Genomic DNA, 21,822 nt, shown 5'->3' with positions numbered 1-21,822 from the left:
CTGTACAACTTGTGATCTGAACCCAGTTAACAGCATGATAATAGAGGAGCCTCTAGAAAAGATGGCTCACTACAGCAATAACCCGAATTTTTTTTTTTTTTTGGTAACAATAATTATGTACCAGTATTGCAGACAATCCGCACTTGGGATGGGCGCCCAGCATCCACTACGGACTACGAGAAATAGAATTATCGGTAAGTAAATTCTTATTTTCTCTGACGTCCTAGTGGATGCTGGGGACTCCGTAAGGACCATGGGGATTATACCAAAGCTCCCAAACGGGCGGGAGAGTGCGGATGACTCTGCAGCACCAAATGAGAGAACTCCCAGTCCTCCTCAGCCAGGGTATCAATTTTGTAGAATTTACAAACGTATTTGCTCCTGACCAAGTAGCTGCTCGGCAAAGTTGTAAAGCCGAGACCCCTCGGGCAGCCGCCCAAGATGAGCCCACCTTCCTTGTGGAGTGGGCATTTACAGATTTTTGGCTGTGGCAGGCCTGCCACAGAATGTGCAAGCTGAATTGTATTACAAATCCAACGAGCAATAGTCTGCTTAGAAGCAGGAGCACCCAGCCTGTTGGGTGCATACAGGATAAACAGCGAGTCAGATTTCCTGACTCCCGCCGTCCTGGAAACATATATTTTCAGGGCCCTGACAACGTCTAGCAACTTGGAGTCCTCCAAGTCCCTAGTAGCCGCAGGCACCACAATAGGTTGGATCAGGTGAACGCTGAAACCACCTTAAGGAGAAACTGAGGACGAGTCCTCAATTCCGCCCTGTCCGAATGGAAAATCAGATAAGGGCTTTTACAGGATAAAGCCCCCAATTCTGACACGCGCCTGGCCCAGGCCAGGGCCAACAGCATGACCACTTTCCCTGTGAGATATTTTAACTCCACAGATTTAAGTGGGTCAAACCAATGTGTCTTTTGGAACCCAAAACTACATTGAGATCCCAAAGTGCCACTGGAGGCACAAAAGGAGGCTGTATATGCAGTACCCCTTTTACAAACGTCTGAACTTCAGGGACTGAAGCTAGTTCTTTTTGGAAGAAAATTGACAGAGCCGAAATTTGAACCTTAATGGACCCCAATTTCAGGCCCATAGACACTCCTGTTTGCAGGAAATGTAGGAATCGACTCGGTTGAATTTCCTCCGTCGGGCCTTACTGGCCTCGCACCACGCAACATATTTTCGCCAAATGCGGTGATAATGTTTTGCGGTTACATCCTTCCTGGCTTTGATCAGGATAGGGATGACTTCATCCGGAATGCCTTTTTTCCTTCAGGATCCGGCGTTCAACCGCCACGCCGTCAAACGCAGCAGCGGTAAGTCTTGGAACAGACAGGGTCCTTGCTGGAGCAGGTCCCTTCTTAGAGGTAGAGGCCACGGATCCTCCGTGAGCATCTCTTGAAGTTCCGGTTACCAAGTCCTTCTTGGCCAATCCGGAGCCACGAATATAGTGCTTACTCCTCTCCATCTTATCAATCTCAGTACCTTGGGTATGAGAGGCAGAGGAGGGAACACATACACTGACTGGTACACCCATGGTGTTACCAGAGCGTCTACAGCTATTGCCTGAGGGTCCCTTGACCTGGCGCAATACCTGTCGAGTTTTTCCCAACGGTTTATAATCATGTGGAAGACTTCTGGGTGAAGTCCCCACTCTCCCGGGTGGAGGTTGTGCTGAGGAAATCTGCTTCCCAGTTTTCCACTCCCGGAATGAATATTGCTGACAGTGCTATCACATGATTTTCCGCCCAGCGAAGAATCCTTGCAGCTTCTGCCATTGCCCTCCTGCTTCTTGTGCCACCCTGTCTGTTTACGTGGGTGACTGCCGTAATGTTGTCCAACTGGATCAACACCGGCTGACCTTGAAGCAGAGGTTCTTGCTAAGCTTAGAGCATTGTAAATGGCCCTTAGCTTCAGGATATTTATGTGAAGAGATGTCTCCAGGCTTGACCATAAGCCCTGGATATTCCTTCCCTGTGTGACTGCTCCCCAGCCTCGCAGGCTGGCATCCGTGGTCACCAGGACCCAGTCCTGAATGCCGAATCTGCGCCCTCTAGAAGATGAGCACTCTGCAACCACCACAGGAGGGATACCCTTGTCCTTGGTGACAGGGTTATCCGCTGATGCATCTGAAGATGCGACCCGGACCCTTTGTCCAGTAAGTCCCACTGGAAAGTTCTGCCGAATGGGATTGCTTCGTAGGAAGCCACCATTTTTACCCAGAACCCTTGTGCATTGATGCACTGAGACTTGGCTCGGTTTTAGGAGGTTCCTGACTAGCTCGGATAACTCCCTGGCTTTCTCTTCCGGGAGAAACACCTTTGTTCTGGACTGTGTCCAGGATCATCCCTAGGAACAGAAGACAAGTCGTCGGAACCAGCTGCGATTTTGGAATATTGAGAATCCAATCGTGCTGCCGCAACACTACCTGAGATAGTGCTACACCGACCTCCAACTGTTCCCTGGATCTTACCCTTATCAGGGAATCGTCCAAGTAAGGGATAACTAAAATTCCCTTCCTTCGAAGGAATATCATCATTACGGCCATTACCTTGGTAAAGACCCGGGGTGCCGTGGACCATCCCTACGGCAGCGTCTGAACTGATAGTTACAGTTCTGTACCATAACCTGAGGTACCTTGGTGAGAACGGTAAATTTTGACATGAAGGTAAGCATCCTTGATGTCCCGAGACATCATGTAGTCCCCTTCTTCCAGGTTCGCAATCACTGCTCTGAGTGACTCAATCTTGAATTTGAACCTCTGTATGTAAGTGTTCAAAGATTTTAGATTTTAGATTTAGAATCGGTCTCACCGAGCCGTCTGGCTTCGGTACCACAATAGTGTGGGATAATACCCCGTTCCCTGTTGCAGGAGGGGTACCTTGATTATCACCTGCTGGGAATACAGCTTGTGAATGGCTTCCAAAACTGCCTCCCTGTCAGAGGGAGACGTCGGTAAAACCGACTTTTGGAAACGGCGAGGGGGAGACGTCTCGAATTCCAATTTGTACCCCTGAGATATTACCTGAAGGATCCAGGGGTCTACCTGCGAGTGAGCCCACTGCGCACTGAAATTCATTGAGAACGGGCCCCCACCGTGCCTGAGCTTGTAAAGCCCTAGCGTCATACTGAGGGCTTGGCAGAGGCGGGAAAGGGTTTCTGTTCCTGGGAACTGGCTGATCTCTGCAGCCTTTTTCCTCTCCCTCTGTCACGAGCAGAAAAGAGGAACCTTTTGTCCGCTTGCCAACAAAGGACTGCGCCTGATAATACGGCGTCTTATTTTGAGAGGCGACCTGGGGTACAAACGTGGATATCCCAGCTGTTGCCGTGGCCCCCAGGTCTGAAAGACCGACCCCAAATGTCCCCTTTTTAAGGCAATACTTCCAAATGCCGTTTGGAATCCGCATCACCTGACCACTTTACTGGTAGAATTGGACAACGCACTTATACTTGATGCCAGTCGGCAAATATTCCGCTGTGCATCATGCATATATAGAAATGCATCTTTTAAATGCTCTATAGGCAATAATATACTGTCCTTATCTAGGATATCAATATTTCCAGTCAGGGAATCCGACCACGCCAACCCAGCACTGCACATCCAGGCTGAGGCGATTGCTGGTCGCAGTATAACACCATTATGTGTGTAAATACATTTTAGGATACCCTCCTGCTTTTATCAGCAGGATCCTTAAGGGCGGCCATCTCAGGAGAGGGTAGAGCCCTTGTTCTTACAAGCGTGTGAGCGCCTTATCCCCCCTAGGGGGTGTTTCCCAACGCACCCTAACCTCTGGCGGGAAAAGGTATGCTGCCAATAACTTTTTAGAAAATATCAATTGTTATCGGGAGGAAACCCACGCATCATCACACACCTCATTTTATTTCTCAGATTCAGGAAAACTACAGGTAGTTTTTCCTCACCAAACATAATACCCCTTTTTGGTGGTACTCATATTATCAGAAATGTGTAAACATTTTCCATTGCCTCAATCATGTAACGTGTGGCCCTATTGGAAATCACGGTTGTCTCTTCACCGTCGACACAGGAGTCAGTATCCGTGTCGGCGTCTGTATCTGCCATCTGAGGTAACGGGCGCTTTAGAGCCCCTGACGGCCTATGAGACGTCTGGACATGCACAAGCTGAGTAGCCGGCTGTCTCATGTCAACCACTGTCTTTTATACAGAGCTGACACTGTCACGTAATTTTCAACAGTACATTCACTCAGGTGTCGACCCCCTAGGGGGTGACATCACTATTACAGACAATCTGCTCCGTCTCCACATCATTTTTCTCCTCATACATCTCGACACAAACGTACAGACACAGCACACACACAGGGAATGCTCTGATAGAGGACAGGACCCCACTAGCCCTTTGGGGAGACAGAGGGAGAGTTTGCCAGCACACACCAGAGCGCTATATATATATATATATATATATATATATATATACAGGGATAACCTTATATAAGTGTTTTTCCCCTTATAGCTGCTGTATGTTTTAATACTGCGCCTAATTAGTGCCCCCCTCTCTTTTTTTAACCCTTTCTGTAGTGTAGTGACTGCAGGGGAGAGCCAGGGAGCTTCCCTCCAACTGAGCTGTGAGGGAAAATGGCGCCAGTGTGCTGAGGAGATAGGCTCCGCCCCTTTTCCGGCTGCCTTATCTCCCGTTTTTCTGTATATTCTGGCAGGGGTTAAATGCATCCATATAGCCCAGGAGCTATATGTGATGTATTTTTTGCCATGTAAGGTATTTTTATGTTTTATTGCGTCTCAGTATTATGGTATATATATATATATATATATATATATATATATATATATATATATATATACCCCCCCAGCGCCCTGCACCCTCAGTGACCGGAGTATGAAGTGTGCTGAGAGCAATGGCGCACAGCTGCGGTGCTGTGCGCTACCTTATTGAAGACAGGAACGTCATCTGCCGCCGATTTTTCCGGACCTCTTCGCTCTTCTGGCTCTGTAAGGGGGCCGGCGGCGCGGCTCCGGGACCCATCCAGGCTGAACCTGTGATCGTCCCTCTGGAGCTAATGTCCAGTAGCCAAGAAGCCCAATCCACTCTGCACGCAGGTGAGTTCGCTTCTTCTCCCCTTAGTCCCTCGATGCAGTGAGCCTGTTGCCAGCAGGTCTCACTGAAAATAACAAACCTAATCTAAAACTTTCACCAAGAAGCTCAGGAGAGCCCCTAGTGTGCACCCTTCTCGTTCGGGCACAGAGATCTAACTGAGGCTTGGAGGGGGGTCATAGGGGGAGGAGCCAGTGCACACCAGGTGGTCCTAAAGCTTTCTTTAGATGTGCCCAGACTCCTGCGGAGCCGCTATTCCCCATGGTCCTTACCGAGTCCCCAGCATCCACTAGGACGTCAGAGAAAGGATATACTGGTAGGTAATTCAAATCCTATTTTTACATCCCTATCATCATTCTCTCTCCATAGTAATAAGGATGGTGTGTGTACGGTAAGTATGATACAGAGAATTACATATCAGTATCTATACAGCTGCCGCCATACTTCTGCTTCTCATACGTGTGCTACTGGCAGCAGTGAACATCTGAGTGAGAGTGCAGGGAAGACAGCAGAGTCTGATGAGAAAGAGATTGGATCTGCCTTTGCAGGAATGTACCACACCTGTCCCCTCTGTTAGTATATAAAATAATAAATAAGAGGAGCGTGGTCCATCCAGACGTGCTTTCTGGAGATCTCCTCACTAAGTGGCTTCTTATCTACCCTACCTGATAGCTCTCACTGCCCTAAAACCACTCGCTCCGCTCACTCCGGGCACTGTTCACTGCCGCAGCCTAGTGACGCCTATGAAGCCATGGGCTGTATTCTGGGGCTATGTGCGCTCAGTCTTTCCTGCACGCTCCGGATACCTGACTTGAAGGCGCTTTTGGCTCAGACGGGAGTACTTGCTCTCCAGGTAACACAGGTGCGTAGCTCCCGCTATTGCTGGGGACAGAACAGGCTGCCCACAGTCACTGGAGTCCAGCGGTGATATTGGGGAGGGAGATGACTGCCAGTTTGCATCCTGGTGCGTGTCCATCACATGCTTTGCCTTCAATAAGGTTTAATATAAATAAGTGTCCTGACGGCTGGACCGGGGTCACTACACTAAATTGAAGCATTTGCCTGGAAGTGAAACTACCTTCTATTTATATAGTACCACTATAATCTACTTCCCTGGAGGAAAAAAAGACAAGGCTGAGATTTGAACTTTTATGGAGCCTAAAAGTAGGCCCACATCCACAACAGCCTGCAGGAAGTGCAAGAAATGTCCCAGATGAAAATCCACAGCAGAATACTGTTGACCCTCACACCAAGAGACACATTTCTTCCATATGCGATGGTAATGTTTCGATGCGACCATCTGGCCAGCTTGGAGCATAGTTGAGATAACCTTGCCTGGAATCTCTTTCCTGGCAAAAATCCTCCCAATATACTTCCATTGCATCAAACGTAGCCGTGGTAAGTCTGGATAGACGAACGGCCCTTGTGTAAGACGATCATCCTGAATTGGCAGAGGCCAGGGGCCTACGAGTAATAAGGCTAGAATGTCTACATACCAGGCCCTGCGGGGCCAGTCTGGGGCAATCAGAATTGCTTGAACCCTGTCCCCTTAAGTCCTTTGAGAACTCTTGGAATTACAGGAACTGGAGGGTACAAGTACATCAACCGGTAAATCCACAGTGTCGCCAGAGCGTCAACTGCTGCAGCCTGTGGATCCCTCGTCCCAGAACAGTAACGCAGTAGCCTCTTGGTGAGCTGAGAAACCAACAAGTCAATTTGCGGGTAGCCCCTCCAATGAAATATCTGCTGAAAAACTTGCGGGTAGAGGCCCCATTCCCCCAGGTGCAGATAGTGTCTACTGAGGAAGTCTGCTCCCAAATTGTCTACTCCCAGAATTAATATGGCAGAAATGGCCTTGGGATTCCGCTCCATCCAGAGGAGTATCTGTGACACCTCCCTCATTGCAGTTCTGCTGTTTGGACCTCCTTGTCGGTTTATGTATGCCACAGTTGGTGCATTTTCTAACCATACCTGTATGGCCTGATACTGAAGGATATAAAAGAGGTCAGCAGAAGGGCATTGTAAATCGCCCTGAGTTTCAAAACTTTTATCGGAAGGGAAGCCTCTTGGTCAGACCACCTTCATTGGAACCGAGCCCCTAGGGTCACTGCACCCCAACCATGGAGGCTTGCATCCGTTGTCAACAGAATCCAATCCTGAATTCTGAAGTGTCGACCCTCCAGGAGGGAGATCAGCAACCACCATAAGAGGGAAATCCTGGCCTTTGGTGAAAGGCATGTCATCTGGCGTATGTGCAGATGTGACCCAGACCATTTGTCCAGCAGATCCAGCTGGATTAGTCATGCATGGAATCTTCCTTACCGAAATGCGTCGTAGGAGGCCATTATCTTTCCCAGTAAGCTTATGCAAAGATGTACAGAGATTTTGTTCAGATTCAAAATGGAACATACCATCGTCTGAATTATCTTTGCCTCGTTCATAGGAAGGAACACCTTCTGAGACACCGTGTCCAATATCATTACCAGGAACTGAAGCCTCTGCGTAGGTCCTAGGTGGAATTTCTGCAGATTGAGAATCCACCCATAATCCGTGAGTAGTCGTGTTTGAAGGCTGATCTTTTCCATCAAGGGCTCTGAATATAGCCATTATGAGGAGATCGTCCAAGTATGGAATGATTTTCACTTCCTGCTTGCGGAGTTGTAGCAACATCTCTGCCATCACCCCTGATAACACCCTCAGTGCCGTTGATAGGCCGAAAGGCAAGGCCTGGACCTGGTAGTGACTGTCCTGCAGTGCAAACCTGAGGTAAGTCTGAAGAGGCGACCATATTGGGATGTGAAGATATGCATCCTTAATAGCCAGAGAAACCAGGAATTCCCCTTTTTCCATGTCACGCTTGGCTTGAGTTGGGGATCTGACGACTGATAATTGACTGAGGGAGCAGCTATCGGCAAAGGAAGGAAATAAGGTGGCTGAATGTAGTTCTTACTCATGGATTGAAGACTTAGGCCCGAAGATGTAGAGGGGTAGGCAATGAGGACAATGACCGAGAATGATACACTGAAGAAAGAGGAATTCAGTTTTAATGAGACCTCAATCATACACAACGACTAGGAGAGAAGTCTGAGAGAATTCTGAAAGATGGAAGGTTCATGACTTGATGCTGAAGAACACTGAATGAAGAAGTGACTTGCGATTTGTAAACGATGCTGAAGAACGCTGAATGAAGAGATGACTTGCGATTTGTAAACGATGCTGAAGAATACTGAATGAAGAGATGACTTGTGATTTTTAAACAATGCTGAAGAGAGGATCGCTGTGAGCACCATCAGCAAATGGAGACCCTCTACCTGATAGAGGGCCCAGTGGTTAAACCACAAGAGCAGGTGGACTGGGAGCAAAGGACTGCAATAACAGAACTGACCACCAGGCGGACACAACAGACCCAGGATACCAGAGGTTAACCTGGGAGCGCAGAGCACCTTACAGCAGCAAGTAACTTGAAGTACTGGCAACTTAGCTAAGCATCAACCCTTCTTTATAAGGGAAGCCTGTACCGGACTAACTGGACGCGAACTGGGATACCTATTGACTTGGATTGGTCTCCAACATGGTGGCTCCCTGCACAGAGGACACATGTGGTACCAGCACACAGCCACTACCTCTGGCCTCAGCCTCCCAGACTCCGCACTCCAGCAACAGGACACATGGAAACAGACACCTCCGGCTGCCATGCTCCGCTCCCCAGGACCCGGACCCCTTGCTGCTGTAGCTCCTATCCATCGCAGCGACACCAGCCAGCTAAGAGGAAGGCCGCAGGGACCAGAACCGGTGGTAAGACTCCGGATACTGACAGTACCCCCCCCCCCCTTTTAGGGTGGTCTCCGAACACCCACGCTGCTTAGTGGGATTCTTGGCATGAAAGGCACAACTCAGTCTTGGAGAGCATGAACATCCTCTGCAGCCACCCAAGATCTTTCCTCCGGACCATATCCTCTCCAATCTATGAGATACTGGAGACGACCATACCTCTTGTGGAAGTCAAGAAACTTATGAACCCCGAATTACTCATTTTGAGCAGCTTGAACCTTGAGAGGTTAAGGGAAAGCTGCACGAAAATAATTTAGTACAAGAGGCTTTAGCAGAGAAATGTGAAAGGCATTGGGAATTTTCAAATAATGAGGCAGTTTCACCTTGTAAGAAACAGGATTCAACACTCTTAATAGGATACGGACCGATGAATCTTGGAGCAAACTTTTTGGTAGGAACTTTGAGTCTGAGTTCTCTGGTGGTTATCCAAACACGATCTCCCACTTTGAGACTAGGAACAGCCCTATGTTTCCGATCAGCGTAGGTCTTTTATTTCTGGGAAGTCTTACGTAGCGCCTTATAAGTTTGTCTCCAAATCTTAGTGAACAGACAAAGAGCGGATTCAGCAGCAGAAACCTTAAGAGGTGGGAGAGATTAGAAGGAAGGAACTCGTGGATGAAAAATATAGTTATTGAAGAAAGGAGTGGAATTGGTAGAAGAATAATATAGGTTATTGTATACAAACTCAGCAAATGGGAGGTAATCCATCCAGTCTTCCTGAGCAGGGGACATGAACGTCTGTAAGAAAGTTTCCAGATCTTGGTCGACTCTTTCAGTCTGTCCGTCAGTCTGGGGATGGTAGGCTGAAGAGAAGTTCAACTTGATTCCTAGGACAGAGCCGAGAGCTTTCCAGAACTTGGCGAGGAATTGAGGACCCCGATCAGAAACTATTTCCTGTGGAAGGCCATGCAAATGAAAAATCTATGAGAAAAACAATTTGGATAGCTGAGGAGCAGAGGGAAGACCGGTGAGGGGTATGAAGTGAGCCATCTTCGAAAATCATTCCACAATGACCCAAATGGTGTTGTGCCTTCTGGAGACTGGCAAATCGGTTATGAAATCCATAGAGATGCGAGTCCAAGGCTTTTGAGGTGTTGGAAGTGGATGAAGAAGACCCGAGGAAGATGTTCGTGGACTTTTATGTTGAACACACTTGGTAAGGGCTGCTACAAATTCAAAGACATCCGTTTTAAGATGAGGCCAACAGTAGAATTGCTGAATGAACTTGAGAGTCTTAAGACCACCGGCATGACCCATGAAAGATGAAGAATGAGCCCACGTAAGCAATTTCCTGTAAAATTTTGGTGCTACAAAAGTTCTCCCTGGAGGAGGTAGAGGAACGGTACGAGTTGAAGCAAATGAAGCCAGATTCAGAATAAATTGTTTCTCAGAGGAGTTGAGTGAATCATCCGTTTGAAAAGAACAAGAAAGTGCATCTGCTCTTCAATTTAAGGTTCCTGGGTGGTTAAAGAGTTTGAAGGAGAACTGAGAGAAGAAGAGAGCTCACCTGGCTTGCCATGGGTTTAAACAACGAGTTTAAACAATGGGTTTAAACCATCATGGCAGAACTTGGAGGAGAAAACGGAATGGGAGAAGATTCTGAATGATCAGGACTGGGGCTCAATGTTAGTTGATTAGGGAAGAAGAAAAGGTCTCAAGTCAGTTTGAGAGGTTTACTGTTGAGGACGAGGTTTAGCTTTCTTATGAGATAATTTTCCAGTTCTGCCCATTCTTCAGCATAACATTACGGAGATTAGAGAACAAGGTCAGGAGGCCAGTAGCAACATAGCCTAAGTATTGAAATGTGGAAATAGGGAGGCATCAGTGAGCATAGACCCCCAGTGGCCATCGGTTACAGAAACATTGTGAGGTCAGTTGTTTATGGGTAATAGCAAGAAGGTGCCATCCTTGAGCGGTAAAGTAATTGATAGGAGCCAGCAACTGGAGTCTGCTACTGTCCTGGACACGCTGTAGCTATACTGATGCCCCAAGAGCTCTAATTGGATCTTACGGGGATTGAGGGGAGCAGGAGGGAAAAAAAACCCCAGCAGCAGTCAAACAGTATGGAGGATGTAGTCAGCACAGTCTGCCACCAGAGGGAGTCGACAGAGCAGGAGTGGATGCCAGGCAATAATAATAATAAAAGCAGTTCAGACGACCACTTACTGCCCAGGTAGGGCCACAGCGGCAGAAGTCCCTGCCAGAAATCACTGAGGCTGTAGTGAAGGGCACTGATCATGGGCTGGTAGTGTCTGTAGCTCCCAGAGAAGCAGCTGGTTTCAGGAGGGCATGTGGCTATATTGCCAGTTTTCAAGATGGCACTTCAGGCAGGGAAGCCCAGATCAGAAGAAACTGGCCGGCTATGGCGGGTGAACCAGGTCAGTAATAAGGCAGGAGAGGGTACTAGGATGCAGTGGCACAGGGTAGCGTATCTTGCTGCGTAGGAACCCCACGTGTATGTCCTCTATAATTCACAGCTCTGCCAGATTCCACCGTAGCACCATGTGTTAGGAGGAGAGGGGGAGATGCCGGGACACTGCTGGAGTGATGACAGGCAAGTGCTCCATGTATTCCCCGGTGCCACGACTCAGGGCTTCAACGGCTGGACAGTAGGAGAAGGCAGGCTGCGGGCGAGTGAGCTGACTAACCTGACGCATCCCTGCTGAGGCCACCAATCCCCATAGTATGCACCGTATCAGATGCCGGGAGAGCAGCTCCGCTCTGTGTCTCCAGCCGCGGTCACCGCTGATCCCCAGTCAGCCTCTCCACACGACTCCAACAGCACGGCTAGGCACAAGAGTGGACAGGGCGCACAGCCCTTGGTGAGTAGCAGTGCTACCTCGCTGAGGTCCAATCCGTGGTGGGATCACTGCACAACTTCAGTCCGCGGCTTCGGATCCGGGAGTACGCCGCAACCTGCAAAAGCCAAATGAATGGCTCGGCAACGTACAAAACACACAGAGGGGCAAGAAAGGGCCCGAAAGAGCCCGTAGGACAGCTGTAAAAGGCAGAAAGGACCTATATAAGCAGGTGCTCCTTTATCCTGTTTCCTGCTGCCTTTCCAGTCAGCCCCCCCCCCCCCCACCCCCGTGACATCATTTATTGATGTTGAAAACAAAAGTAATGTAGATTTTCGCACCAATCTAAGACCCGCTAATCTACTTTGGGAGCCACCTCCATTTAAAAAAAAAAAAACAGTCCCCAGCTGGACGAGGATAATTAGAATTTCATTTCTTGGAATTCTAACTTCCTACTGGGCGTAAACAAAAAATTTCCATCTGCTGTTTTGGGACGTTTAAATACAGTTGCCTTCGTTTTTAACACAGGCTCTGCTGCCTCTTCTAAGGATAGAATGGCTTACATAGCACTAATTAGCTCAGATATGTCCACTGAACTGAGAACTTCCGAAATGCAATGAGTCCTCATCCTCCAACGAATCCTCATCTAAAACATGTGTAGACTATGAAGATGTTGTATCATGTCTATGTGATTTACTTACCACCAGCCTTTCAGCCTGCTTTTTTGAGAGGCTGACAATTCCCTAGGTGTATAAACCTTAGAATGAATGTTGCATGTAAGGGTTAATAGGGAAACCTATTACTGGTATAGGAGCTGGTATAAACTGCTCAGCTACATTGGATAATGTCTGTGCAAAGTAGCCCATGAAGGTTCACCAGAACCTGTGCCTGCCTCACTGTACACGTGGGTAAGCATTGTCGCGACCCCACGGGGAGTTGTTGGAGCGACTCTAAGGTGCGTATAAGATGCTTTTTAGAAAGATCACTCCAAAAAAATAGTAATACTATAAAAATAAAAATAGGATTTTAATACCTACCGGTAAATCCTTTTCTCCTAGTCCGTAGAGGATGCTGGGGTCACTTCAGAATCATAGGGTATAGACTGATCCACAGGAGACATGGGCACTTTAAGACTTTTCTAGAGTGTGAACTGGCTCCTCCCTCTATGCCCCTCCTCCAGACCTCAGTATAGGAACTGTGCCCAGGGAGACTGACATTTCGAGGAAAGGATTTATTGTAAAGTTAATGGTGAGAGTCATACCAGCGCACACTTCAACAATGCCGTACAACAGGGCATTCAACGTTACGGCATGCAACATGCTGAAAAGAAATGTAACGCAACTCTTGTGTAACAACAACTAACAACTGCAGGTAAAGTACGCACTGGGCCGGGCGCCCAGCATCCTCTACGGACTAGGAGAAAAGGATTTACTGGTAGGTATTAAAATCCTATTTTCTCATACATCCTAGAGGATGCTGGGGTCACTTCAGAACCATGGGGTTATAACAAAGCTACAGAACGGGCAGGAAAGTGCGGATGACCCTGCAACACTGATTGACCAAACTTGAGGTCATCATCGGCCAAGGTATCAAACCTGTAAAACTTGGCAAACGTGTTTGCCCCCGACCAAGTAGCCGCTCGACAAAGTTGCAACGCCGAGACACCCCGGGCAGCTGCCCAGGAAGAGCCCACCTTTCTAGTAGAATGGGCAGTCACCGAATTCGGTAACGGCAATCCTGCCGTGGAATGAGCGTGCTGAATCGTACCTCTGATCCAGCGCGCAATGGTCTGCTTAGAAGCAGGATACCCAATCTTGTTGGGAGCATACAGGACAAACAGAGCCTCTGTTTTCCAAATTTGAGCTGTCCTTGCTACATAAATTTTCAAAGCCCTGACCACATCTAGGGACTTTGATGCAGAGAAGGTGTCACACAATAGGCTGGTTTATATGGAAAGAGGAAACCACCTTCGGAAGAAATTGCTGCCAAGTTCTTAACTGCGCCCTATCTTCATGGAAGATCAAGTAAGGGCTCTTGTGAGACAAGGCCGCTAACTCAGACACCCGCCTTGTGGATGCTAAGGCCAACAGTATGACCACTTTCCAAGTAAGAAATTTTAACTCTATCTCCTGTAGAGGTTCAAACCAATGTGATTGAAGGAACTGCAACACCATGTTAAGATCCCACGGTGCCACTGGAGGCACAAATGGAAGTTGATTGTGCAAAACCCCTTTCACGAACGTCTGAACTTCTTGAAGGGAGGCCAATTGTTTCTGAAAGAAAATTGATAAGGCCGAAATCTGGACCTTAATGGAGCCCAATTTCAGACCCGCATCCACACCCGACTGTAGAAATAGGAGAAAAACGTCCCAAGTGAAACTCTTCCACTGGAGCCTTCTTGGATTCACACCAAGATACATATTTTCTCCAAATACGGTGGTAATGTTTAGACGTTACTCCTTTCCTGGCCTGAATGAAAGTTGGAATGACTTCTTCTGGAATACCCTTTCGGGCTAAGATCTGGCGTTCAACAGCCATGCCGTCAAACGTAGCCTCGATAAGCCTTGATACACGCATGGCCCCTGCTGCAGCAGGTCCTCGCGAAGAGGAAGAGGTTGAGGATCTTCTATGAGTAACTCTTAAAGATATGGATACCAAACCCTCCTTGGCCAGTCTGGGACAATGAGGATCGCCCGAACCCTTGTTCTTCTTACAATCTTGAGAACTTTTGGAATCAGTGGAAGTGGAGGGAAGACATACACCGACTGAAACATCCACTGTGTCACCAGTGCATCCACTGCTATTGCTTGAGGGTCACTCGACCTGGAATAATATCTCTGAAGCTTCTTGTTGATGCGAGATGCCATCATGTCTACTTGAGGGACTCACCAAAGATCTGCCACCTCTGCGAAGACGTGTGGGTGGAGGCCCCATTCTCCTGGATGGAGATCGTGTCTGCTGAGGAAGTCTGCTTCCCAGTTGTCCACTCCGGAATGAAAATTGCAGAGAGCGCTTGCATGTTTTTCCGCCCAGAGGAGGATTCTTGTCGCCTCTGCCATCGCCGCTCTGCTTTTCATTCTGCCCTGACTGTTTATGTACGCCACTGCTGTTACATTGTCGGAATGGATCTGTACGGGTAAATCTTGAAGAAAATGCTCTGCTTGTAGAAGGACGTTGTAAATGGCTCTCAACTCCAGAACGTTTATGTGAAGACAAGTTTCCTGACTTGACCATCTTCCTTGGAAGCTTACTCCGTGTGACTGCCCCCCAGCCTCGGAGACTTGCATCCGTGGTTAACAGGACCCAGTCCTGAATCCCGAACCTGTGACCCTGCAGTAGGTGAGCACTGTGTAGCCACCACAGGAGCGAAATTCTGGCTTTTGATGACAGGATTATCCTCTGGTGCATGTGTAGATGGGATCCAGACCACTTGTCCAACAGATCCCACTGGAATACCCTGGTATGGAATAGTCCAAACTGCAAGGCCTCGAAGGCCGCTACCATCTTTCCCAACAACCAAATGCATTGATGAATTGACACTCTTGTCGGTTTCAAAATTTGTTTGACCATTTTCTGGATTTCCAGAGCCTTTTCCACTGGAAGAAATACCCTCTGTACTTCTGTGTCCAGTATCATTCCCTGAAAGGATAACTTTGTTGTAGGTTCCAATTGTGATTTTGGAATGTTTATGATCCAACTGTGTTGTTGAAGCACTGTCGGGGAGAGTGCAATGTTCTGCACCAACCGTTCCCTGGACCTCGCTTTTATTAGGAGATCATCCAGGTAAGGAATTAGAATGACTCCTTTCTGACGAAGGAGGACCATCATCTCCGCCATCACCTTGGTGAAGACCCTCGGTGCCGTGGAGAGTCCAAACGGCAACGTCTGAAATTGGTAATGACAATCCTGTACAGCGAATCTCAGATAAGCTTGATGCGGAGGATAAATGGGAACATGTAAGTAGGCATCTTTTATGTCCACGGATACCATGAAATCCCCTTCCTCCAGACAGGAGATCACTGCTCTCAGATTCTTGAATTTGAACCTTTTCAGGTATAGATTCAGAGATTTTAGGTCCAGGATCGGTCTGACCGAGCCGTCTGGCTTCGGAACTACAAAGAGGCTTGAATAAAAACCTTCTCCCTGTTGTGAGAGGGGAACCAGGACAATGACGTGATCCTGGCACAATTTTTGTATTGCTGCAGTTACCACCTTCCTGTCAGGGAGAGAAACTGGTAAGGCCGATTTGAAAAAGCGGCGCAGGGGAACGCCTTGAAACTCCAGTTTGTACCCGTGGGACACAATTTGTAAGACCCACGGGTCTAGGCCAGAATGAACCCAGAACTGACTGAAAAGCTGCAGACGTGCCCCCACCCGAGCGGACTCCCGCAAGGGAGCCCCAGCGTCATGTTGTAGACTTGGCAGAAGCAGGTGATTTCTGCTCCTGTGATCCTGGGGACGCTGAGGACCTTTTTCCTCGTCCCCTTCCTCTACCTGCCAAGAAAGGGGCACCTTTAGCCTTTTTGTATCTATTGGGCCAAAAGCACTGCATCTGAAAGTGATGAGGTTTCTTTGCCGGCGTAGGAGCATAAGGCAAAAAAGTTGATTTACCTGCGGTAGCCGCAGAAACTAAAGCATCTAGCCCATCACCAAACAAGGCCTCTCCATTATACGGGAGAGACTCCATATTTCTTTTGGAATCTGCGTCAGCATTCCACTGGCGAATCCACAACGCCCTCCGTGCCGAGACTGCCATGGTAGATGCTCTTGATTCCAAGTGCCCAATATCTCTCATAGCTTCACGCATGTATGCTGCGTCTTTTATATGACCCAACGTAAGGAGAACCTCATCTCTATCTATTGTGTCAATTTCAGAAGAGTTATCTGACCACTTTTCAATATCACTACTCACCCACACACAGGCAATGTTAGGCCATGAGTAGTCTCCCATTGGCCACATAAAAACTTTAATGAAGTCTCCAACTTGCGTTCTGCCGGCTCCTTGAGAGCAGCCATCCCAGGTGCAGGGAGAATCACCTTTTTTGTTAACCGTGACAGGGCCCTGTCTAAAACAGGGGGTGACTCCCACTTTGTCCTGTCCTCTACCGGGAAAGGATAAGTAGCCTGAATTCTTTTGGGGATCTGAAATTTCTTTTCAGGGTTTGCCCAGACACCCTCAAAGAGAGTGTTCAGTTCATGAGAAGGAGGAAACGTTACATTAGTTTTCTTTTCTTTATAGAGGTAAACCTTCTGCTGAGGTAATGAAGGGGTCTCCATAACCTCTAACACCTTCTTTATAGCCACAATCATGTACTGAATGTTTTTAGCTAATTTTGGATCTATTGCCCTGGAATCACCAGTGTCGACACAGGAATCAGCGTCCGTGTCGGTCTGTATAACCTGAGCAAATGACCTCTTATGGGACCCAGAGGGATCCCCTGTGGATGAAAACACAGAGTTTTGACAAATCACATCTTCCACAGACTTTCTCCAGGTTTCTGCATGAGACTCAGACTTATCCAATCTCTTACTGATATGACTCACACTATCACGTAACTCTTTCACCCATGCAGGCTCATGGTGTGCCGGTAGCGCCATCACATTACAACTCTGTGTCCCCATAATGGCTTCCTCAGGGGAAGAGCTCCCTGCCTCAGACATGTCACACACGTGTACACCACACCACAGACACTCCGGGGCTTATAGGGGACAGACCCACAGTAAAATCTGTCAGAGGGATACAGAAGGAATTGCCAGCTCACAACTCAGCGACAGTAATAAATTGTCTGTGAAACACAAAATGCCAACAGAGCTGCAGCGCTTTTATAATTACACAATGTACATAGCACCAAATTTCACTGCGCGCCCCCCCTGTTTTGCACCCTGATACTTGTTTCAGCAGTGGAGGAGTACCAGCGGTCTTCTCTGCAGCCTGGAGGGAGAGAAAATGGCGCTGAGCAGTGTGCTGTCTGTCTGAGGAAGAAGCCCCGCCCCCGTAATGGCGCGCTTTCACTCAGACTTAGAGAGACTCATGTTTATACTGGCGGGGGTAGGACTGTGCCGCAGCAACTTATTCCCACTAATCTGCCAGTCCTATAAGGGTTCATGCTGCACAGGGCGCCCCCCCCCCCCTACACCCTGCAGTGCCTGTGTGTGTGGGAGCATGGCGCGCAGCATTCCCGCCCGCTGCTCGGTACCTTTCTAGCCGTCCCGATGTTGAAGAGTCTTTTCCTCTTACTCACCTGTCTTCTGACTTCTGGCGCTGTAAGGGGGGTGACAGCAGGCTGTGGGAGTGAGCACATAGCCGCAGCTAGCGTTCAGTACCCCTCAGGAGCTAATGGTGTCCTGTCAGCTTAGAAGCAGAGCCATGAAACTCACAGAAGTTGGTTCCTACTTCCTCTCCTAGGTCCTACGAAGCAGGGAGGCTGTTGCCAGCAGTGCTCCCTGAAAATGAAAAACCTAACATAAGTCTTTTCAGAGAAACTCAGTAGAGCTCCTCAGAGTGCATCCAGTCTGCCTGGGCACAGATTCTAAACTGAGGTCTGGAGGAGTGGCATAGAGGGAGGAGCCAGTTCACAGCCTTGAAAAGTCTTAAAGTGCCCATGTCTCCTGCGGAACAGTCTATACCCCATGGTTCTGAAGTGACCCCAGCATCCTCTAGGACGTATGAAAAACTTATGGCTGCTAAAAACAGCAGCCCTCTGACAATGGTCTGGCTCCTGCCGCAACAAACAAAAAACTGAAGTGCACATGCGTGTAGATGGTGACACTAAAACTACTGGATGATCATTGTGAAGGTCTGAGGTATTGGTACAATGCAAATTTGTTGAGATATTGTTTCTTTTTCAGATGGAACCATGGGTCGTGCACATGATGCGACTGGCAAAAGGGAGCCATTGGTTGTGGCCTAGACCGGCATTTGTTTGTTGGTGATCCCTTGTAGACAGTGAGTAGTATCCATCTACATTGGAAGAAGCATGGACACCAAGAATCTCAGCGGCGGAACAGTGGGCGAAAGTAGATCACGACAAATCGGGACCACAGGCATTTAGGTCGCCTAGCAACCACCAATCGTTCCAAACGCATCAGGAACTGCACCAACAGTACAATGCCGGACCCAGCCAAGCAGTCCCAGATCTGGTGACTTGGAGGGCCACGTGAGATGTGGCACGTCAGACTGGTGCTCTGAAAACCAATAGAAGCCTTTCGGCAACTATTCCGCCGCTGAGAGTACACCTAAAGTCTAAAACTAATGTGATAGCTGTTTTTATGGTAATTATTTTGAGCAATAGAGTAGGACCTGCAGTATAGTGGGGTCCCTTGTCGGGAGCTGCAGGCTTAAATGCACTGAGCAATACATGAACTATAAATCCACTTTTTATTATGGTTAGCTAAAATAGTGAGTGCAAGACACATTTATGTATGTAGTAAGACTACTGGGAGACCTTAGATTGAGCAATATTGGATGTGGCCATTACATTCCCTAAAGTCATAACCTCAGAACTGCACAGAGCAGGAACTATTATTCACAAGTAATTAGAAATGTGTTCATCATGAACAAGTCCACAATTACCGTCTGAAGGTTACACAATTATTTCAGGTCTACACAACTGATATTTGAGGATAAAGCCTTTAACAGAAAACACCCCTGAATAAGTCACTATTGGAGAAACGCGCTGATCACGCGCAATTTGTATTTAGAGTGAATTGGAGTGGATAAGAACAAGCCTGCCCATGCAAGGGTGACAACAAGTGCAAAATGCTTGTCTTATGATTATACAGATATGTACTTGTGATAAGCTTTTACTCTGTTTTACTTGAAGTTCTAGATTCAAATGTAATTTTATTTCTGAATCTTATGCAAATTGTATTTGGTGACCTCAGGTCTACTGTATAGCAGGAAATATTTCATACCTGCATCATCTAACAAAATGCATATAAATTAGGCACTCCACAAAAAACAATTCTAATTATATTATATACATACATGGTACATTTACATACATACACATTTATATATAATCACTAATAATACATTTCTGCTTGTTACTTTTAATAACATTATAGTGATGTGTGTAATAACTCTCTAAATGTGATATTTGTCATGGATAGCCTTGTGTTATAAACACCCAACTGAGAACAGGGCTGATGGCGAAGGAGGGTGTAGGATAAGAGATTGCTGTAGTGACTGAGCAATGAGAATATGTGACTTCTGTAATAAGTGTTTATTACTCACCTGTGCTGATATCTGTATGGATCTCCTCCTCCTTACACTGCTGATCACCCCTCACATACGTCTCTTCTTCTGCCTTCATATCAGTCACATACGTCTCTTCTTCTCCCTCTATATCTTCTGCCTTTACATCAGTCACATACGTCTCTTCTTCTCCCTCTATATCTTCTACCTTTATATCAGTCACATACGTCTCTTCTTCTCCCTCTATATCTTCTACCTTCATATCAGTCACATACGTCTCTTCTCCCTTTATATCTTCTGCCTTTATATCAGTCACATACGTCTCTTCTTCTCCCTCTATATCTTCTGCCTTTATATCAGTCACATACGTCTCTTCTTCTCCCTCTGTATCTTCTGCCTTTATATCAGTCACATACGTCTCTTCTTCTCCCTCTATATCTTCTGCCTTTATATCAGTCACATACGTCTCTTCTTCTCCCTCTATATCTTCTGCCTTTATATCAGTCACATACGTCTCTTCTTCTCCCTCTATATCTTCTGCCTTTATATCAGTCACATACGTCTCTTCTTCTCCCTCTATATCTTCTGCCTTTATATCAGTCACATACGTTTCTTCTTCTCCCTCTATATCTTCTGCCTTTATATCAGTCACATACGTCTCTTCTTCTCCCTCTGTATCTTCTGCCTTTATATCAGTCACATACGTCTCTTCTTCTCCGTCTAGATCTTCTGCCTTTATATCAGTCACATACGTCTCTTTTTCTCCCTCTATATCTTGTATTTTAGTATTAGTAAGACGTTCTACCTAAAAAACAAACACACTATTATAATATTTGCGTACAGTCAGATTAAACTGAGGTGAAACAGTATAATATCAGTGTATAATAAACACACAGCTTCTCTACAGATCATATAGTGACAGTCACTTTGGTATATTGGTGAGACCCTAAATCCCACCTACCTGATCCTCCTGTGGGATTCTGTGATTCTCCTCTGTACAGTCCTGGGAATACAGAGGACGGGAACATCTCTCTGGGGTATCTCTGTTACTGGGTCCATCTGTAGGAGACACACAGTGACTGAGTACAGTGTATATATGTGATTATCAGATGATGTGTGTATATAGGGGACCCCCATACCTGCTCTCCCCTGTACAATACATGACAGTCTCCTCTTACCCAGTGATGTGAGGGGCCGGTGATTCTCCATCATCCCGTCCTTGTACAGACCCCTGTGTTCCTCTATATACTCCCCCTCCTGCATGGAGACATAGACCGTGACATCCTGACACCTTATAGACACCTGACACACACTGTGATACAGTCATCACCCAGACACGTCCCCTGGTGTTACTGTATAATGTCCCATTCCCAGCAGTCACCTCTCCAGTCATCACCCAGACACATCCCCCGGTGTTACTGTATAATGCCCCATTCCCAGCAGTCACCTCTCCAGTCACCACCCAGACACATCCCCCGGTGTTACTGTATAATGCCCCATTCCCAGCAGTCACCTCTCCAGTCATCACCCAGACACGTCCCCTAGTGTTACTGTATAATGTCCCATTCCCAGCAGTCACCTCTCCAGTCCTCACCCAGACATGTCCCCTGGTGCTACTGTATAATACCCCATTCCCAGCAGTCACCTGTCCAGTCATGACCCAGACACATCCACCGGTATTACTGTATAATACCCCATTCCCAGCAGTCACCTCTCCAGTCACCATCCAGACACATCCCCTGCTGTTACTATATAATGCACCATTCCCAGCAGTCACCTGTCCAGTCATCACCCAGACACATCCCCTAGTGTTACTGTATAATGTCCCATTTCCAGCAGCCACCTCTCCAGTCATCACCCAGACACGTCCCCCGGTGTTACTGTATAATGTCCCATTC

The 21,822-nt window shown here is 47.4% G+C and overlaps 1 protein-coding gene across 1 annotated transcript in view; it reads right to left on the bottom strand.

Annotated features, from left to right (window-relative positions):
* The window catches only part of LOC134983837 (oocyte zinc finger protein XlCOF6-like), a 32,055-nt gene extending 11,658 nt beyond the window's left edge, over positions 1 to 20,397 (bottom strand). The window contains exon 1 of the mRNA XM_063949460.1: positions 19,964 to 20,397. Coding sequence (XP_063805530.1) covers positions 19,964 to 20,186 — 223 coding nt within the window. The 5' untranslated portion in view covers positions 20,187 to 20,397. The remainder of the gene's footprint in view (positions 1 to 19,963) is intronic.
* Between the last annotated feature and the right edge of the window lie 1,425 nt (positions 20,398 to 21,822).

This window comes from Pseudophryne corroboree (genome assembly GCF_028390025.1).
Source record: "Pseudophryne corroboree isolate aPseCor3 chromosome 3 unlocalized genomic scaffold, aPseCor3.hap2 SUPER_3_unloc_26, whole genome shotgun sequence".
NCBI lineage: Eukaryota > Metazoa > Chordata > Amphibia > Anura > Myobatrachidae > Pseudophryne > Pseudophryne corroboree.
Note: the sequence above shows the minus strand (reverse complement) of the source record. Positions and strands in the feature narration are given on the sequence as shown.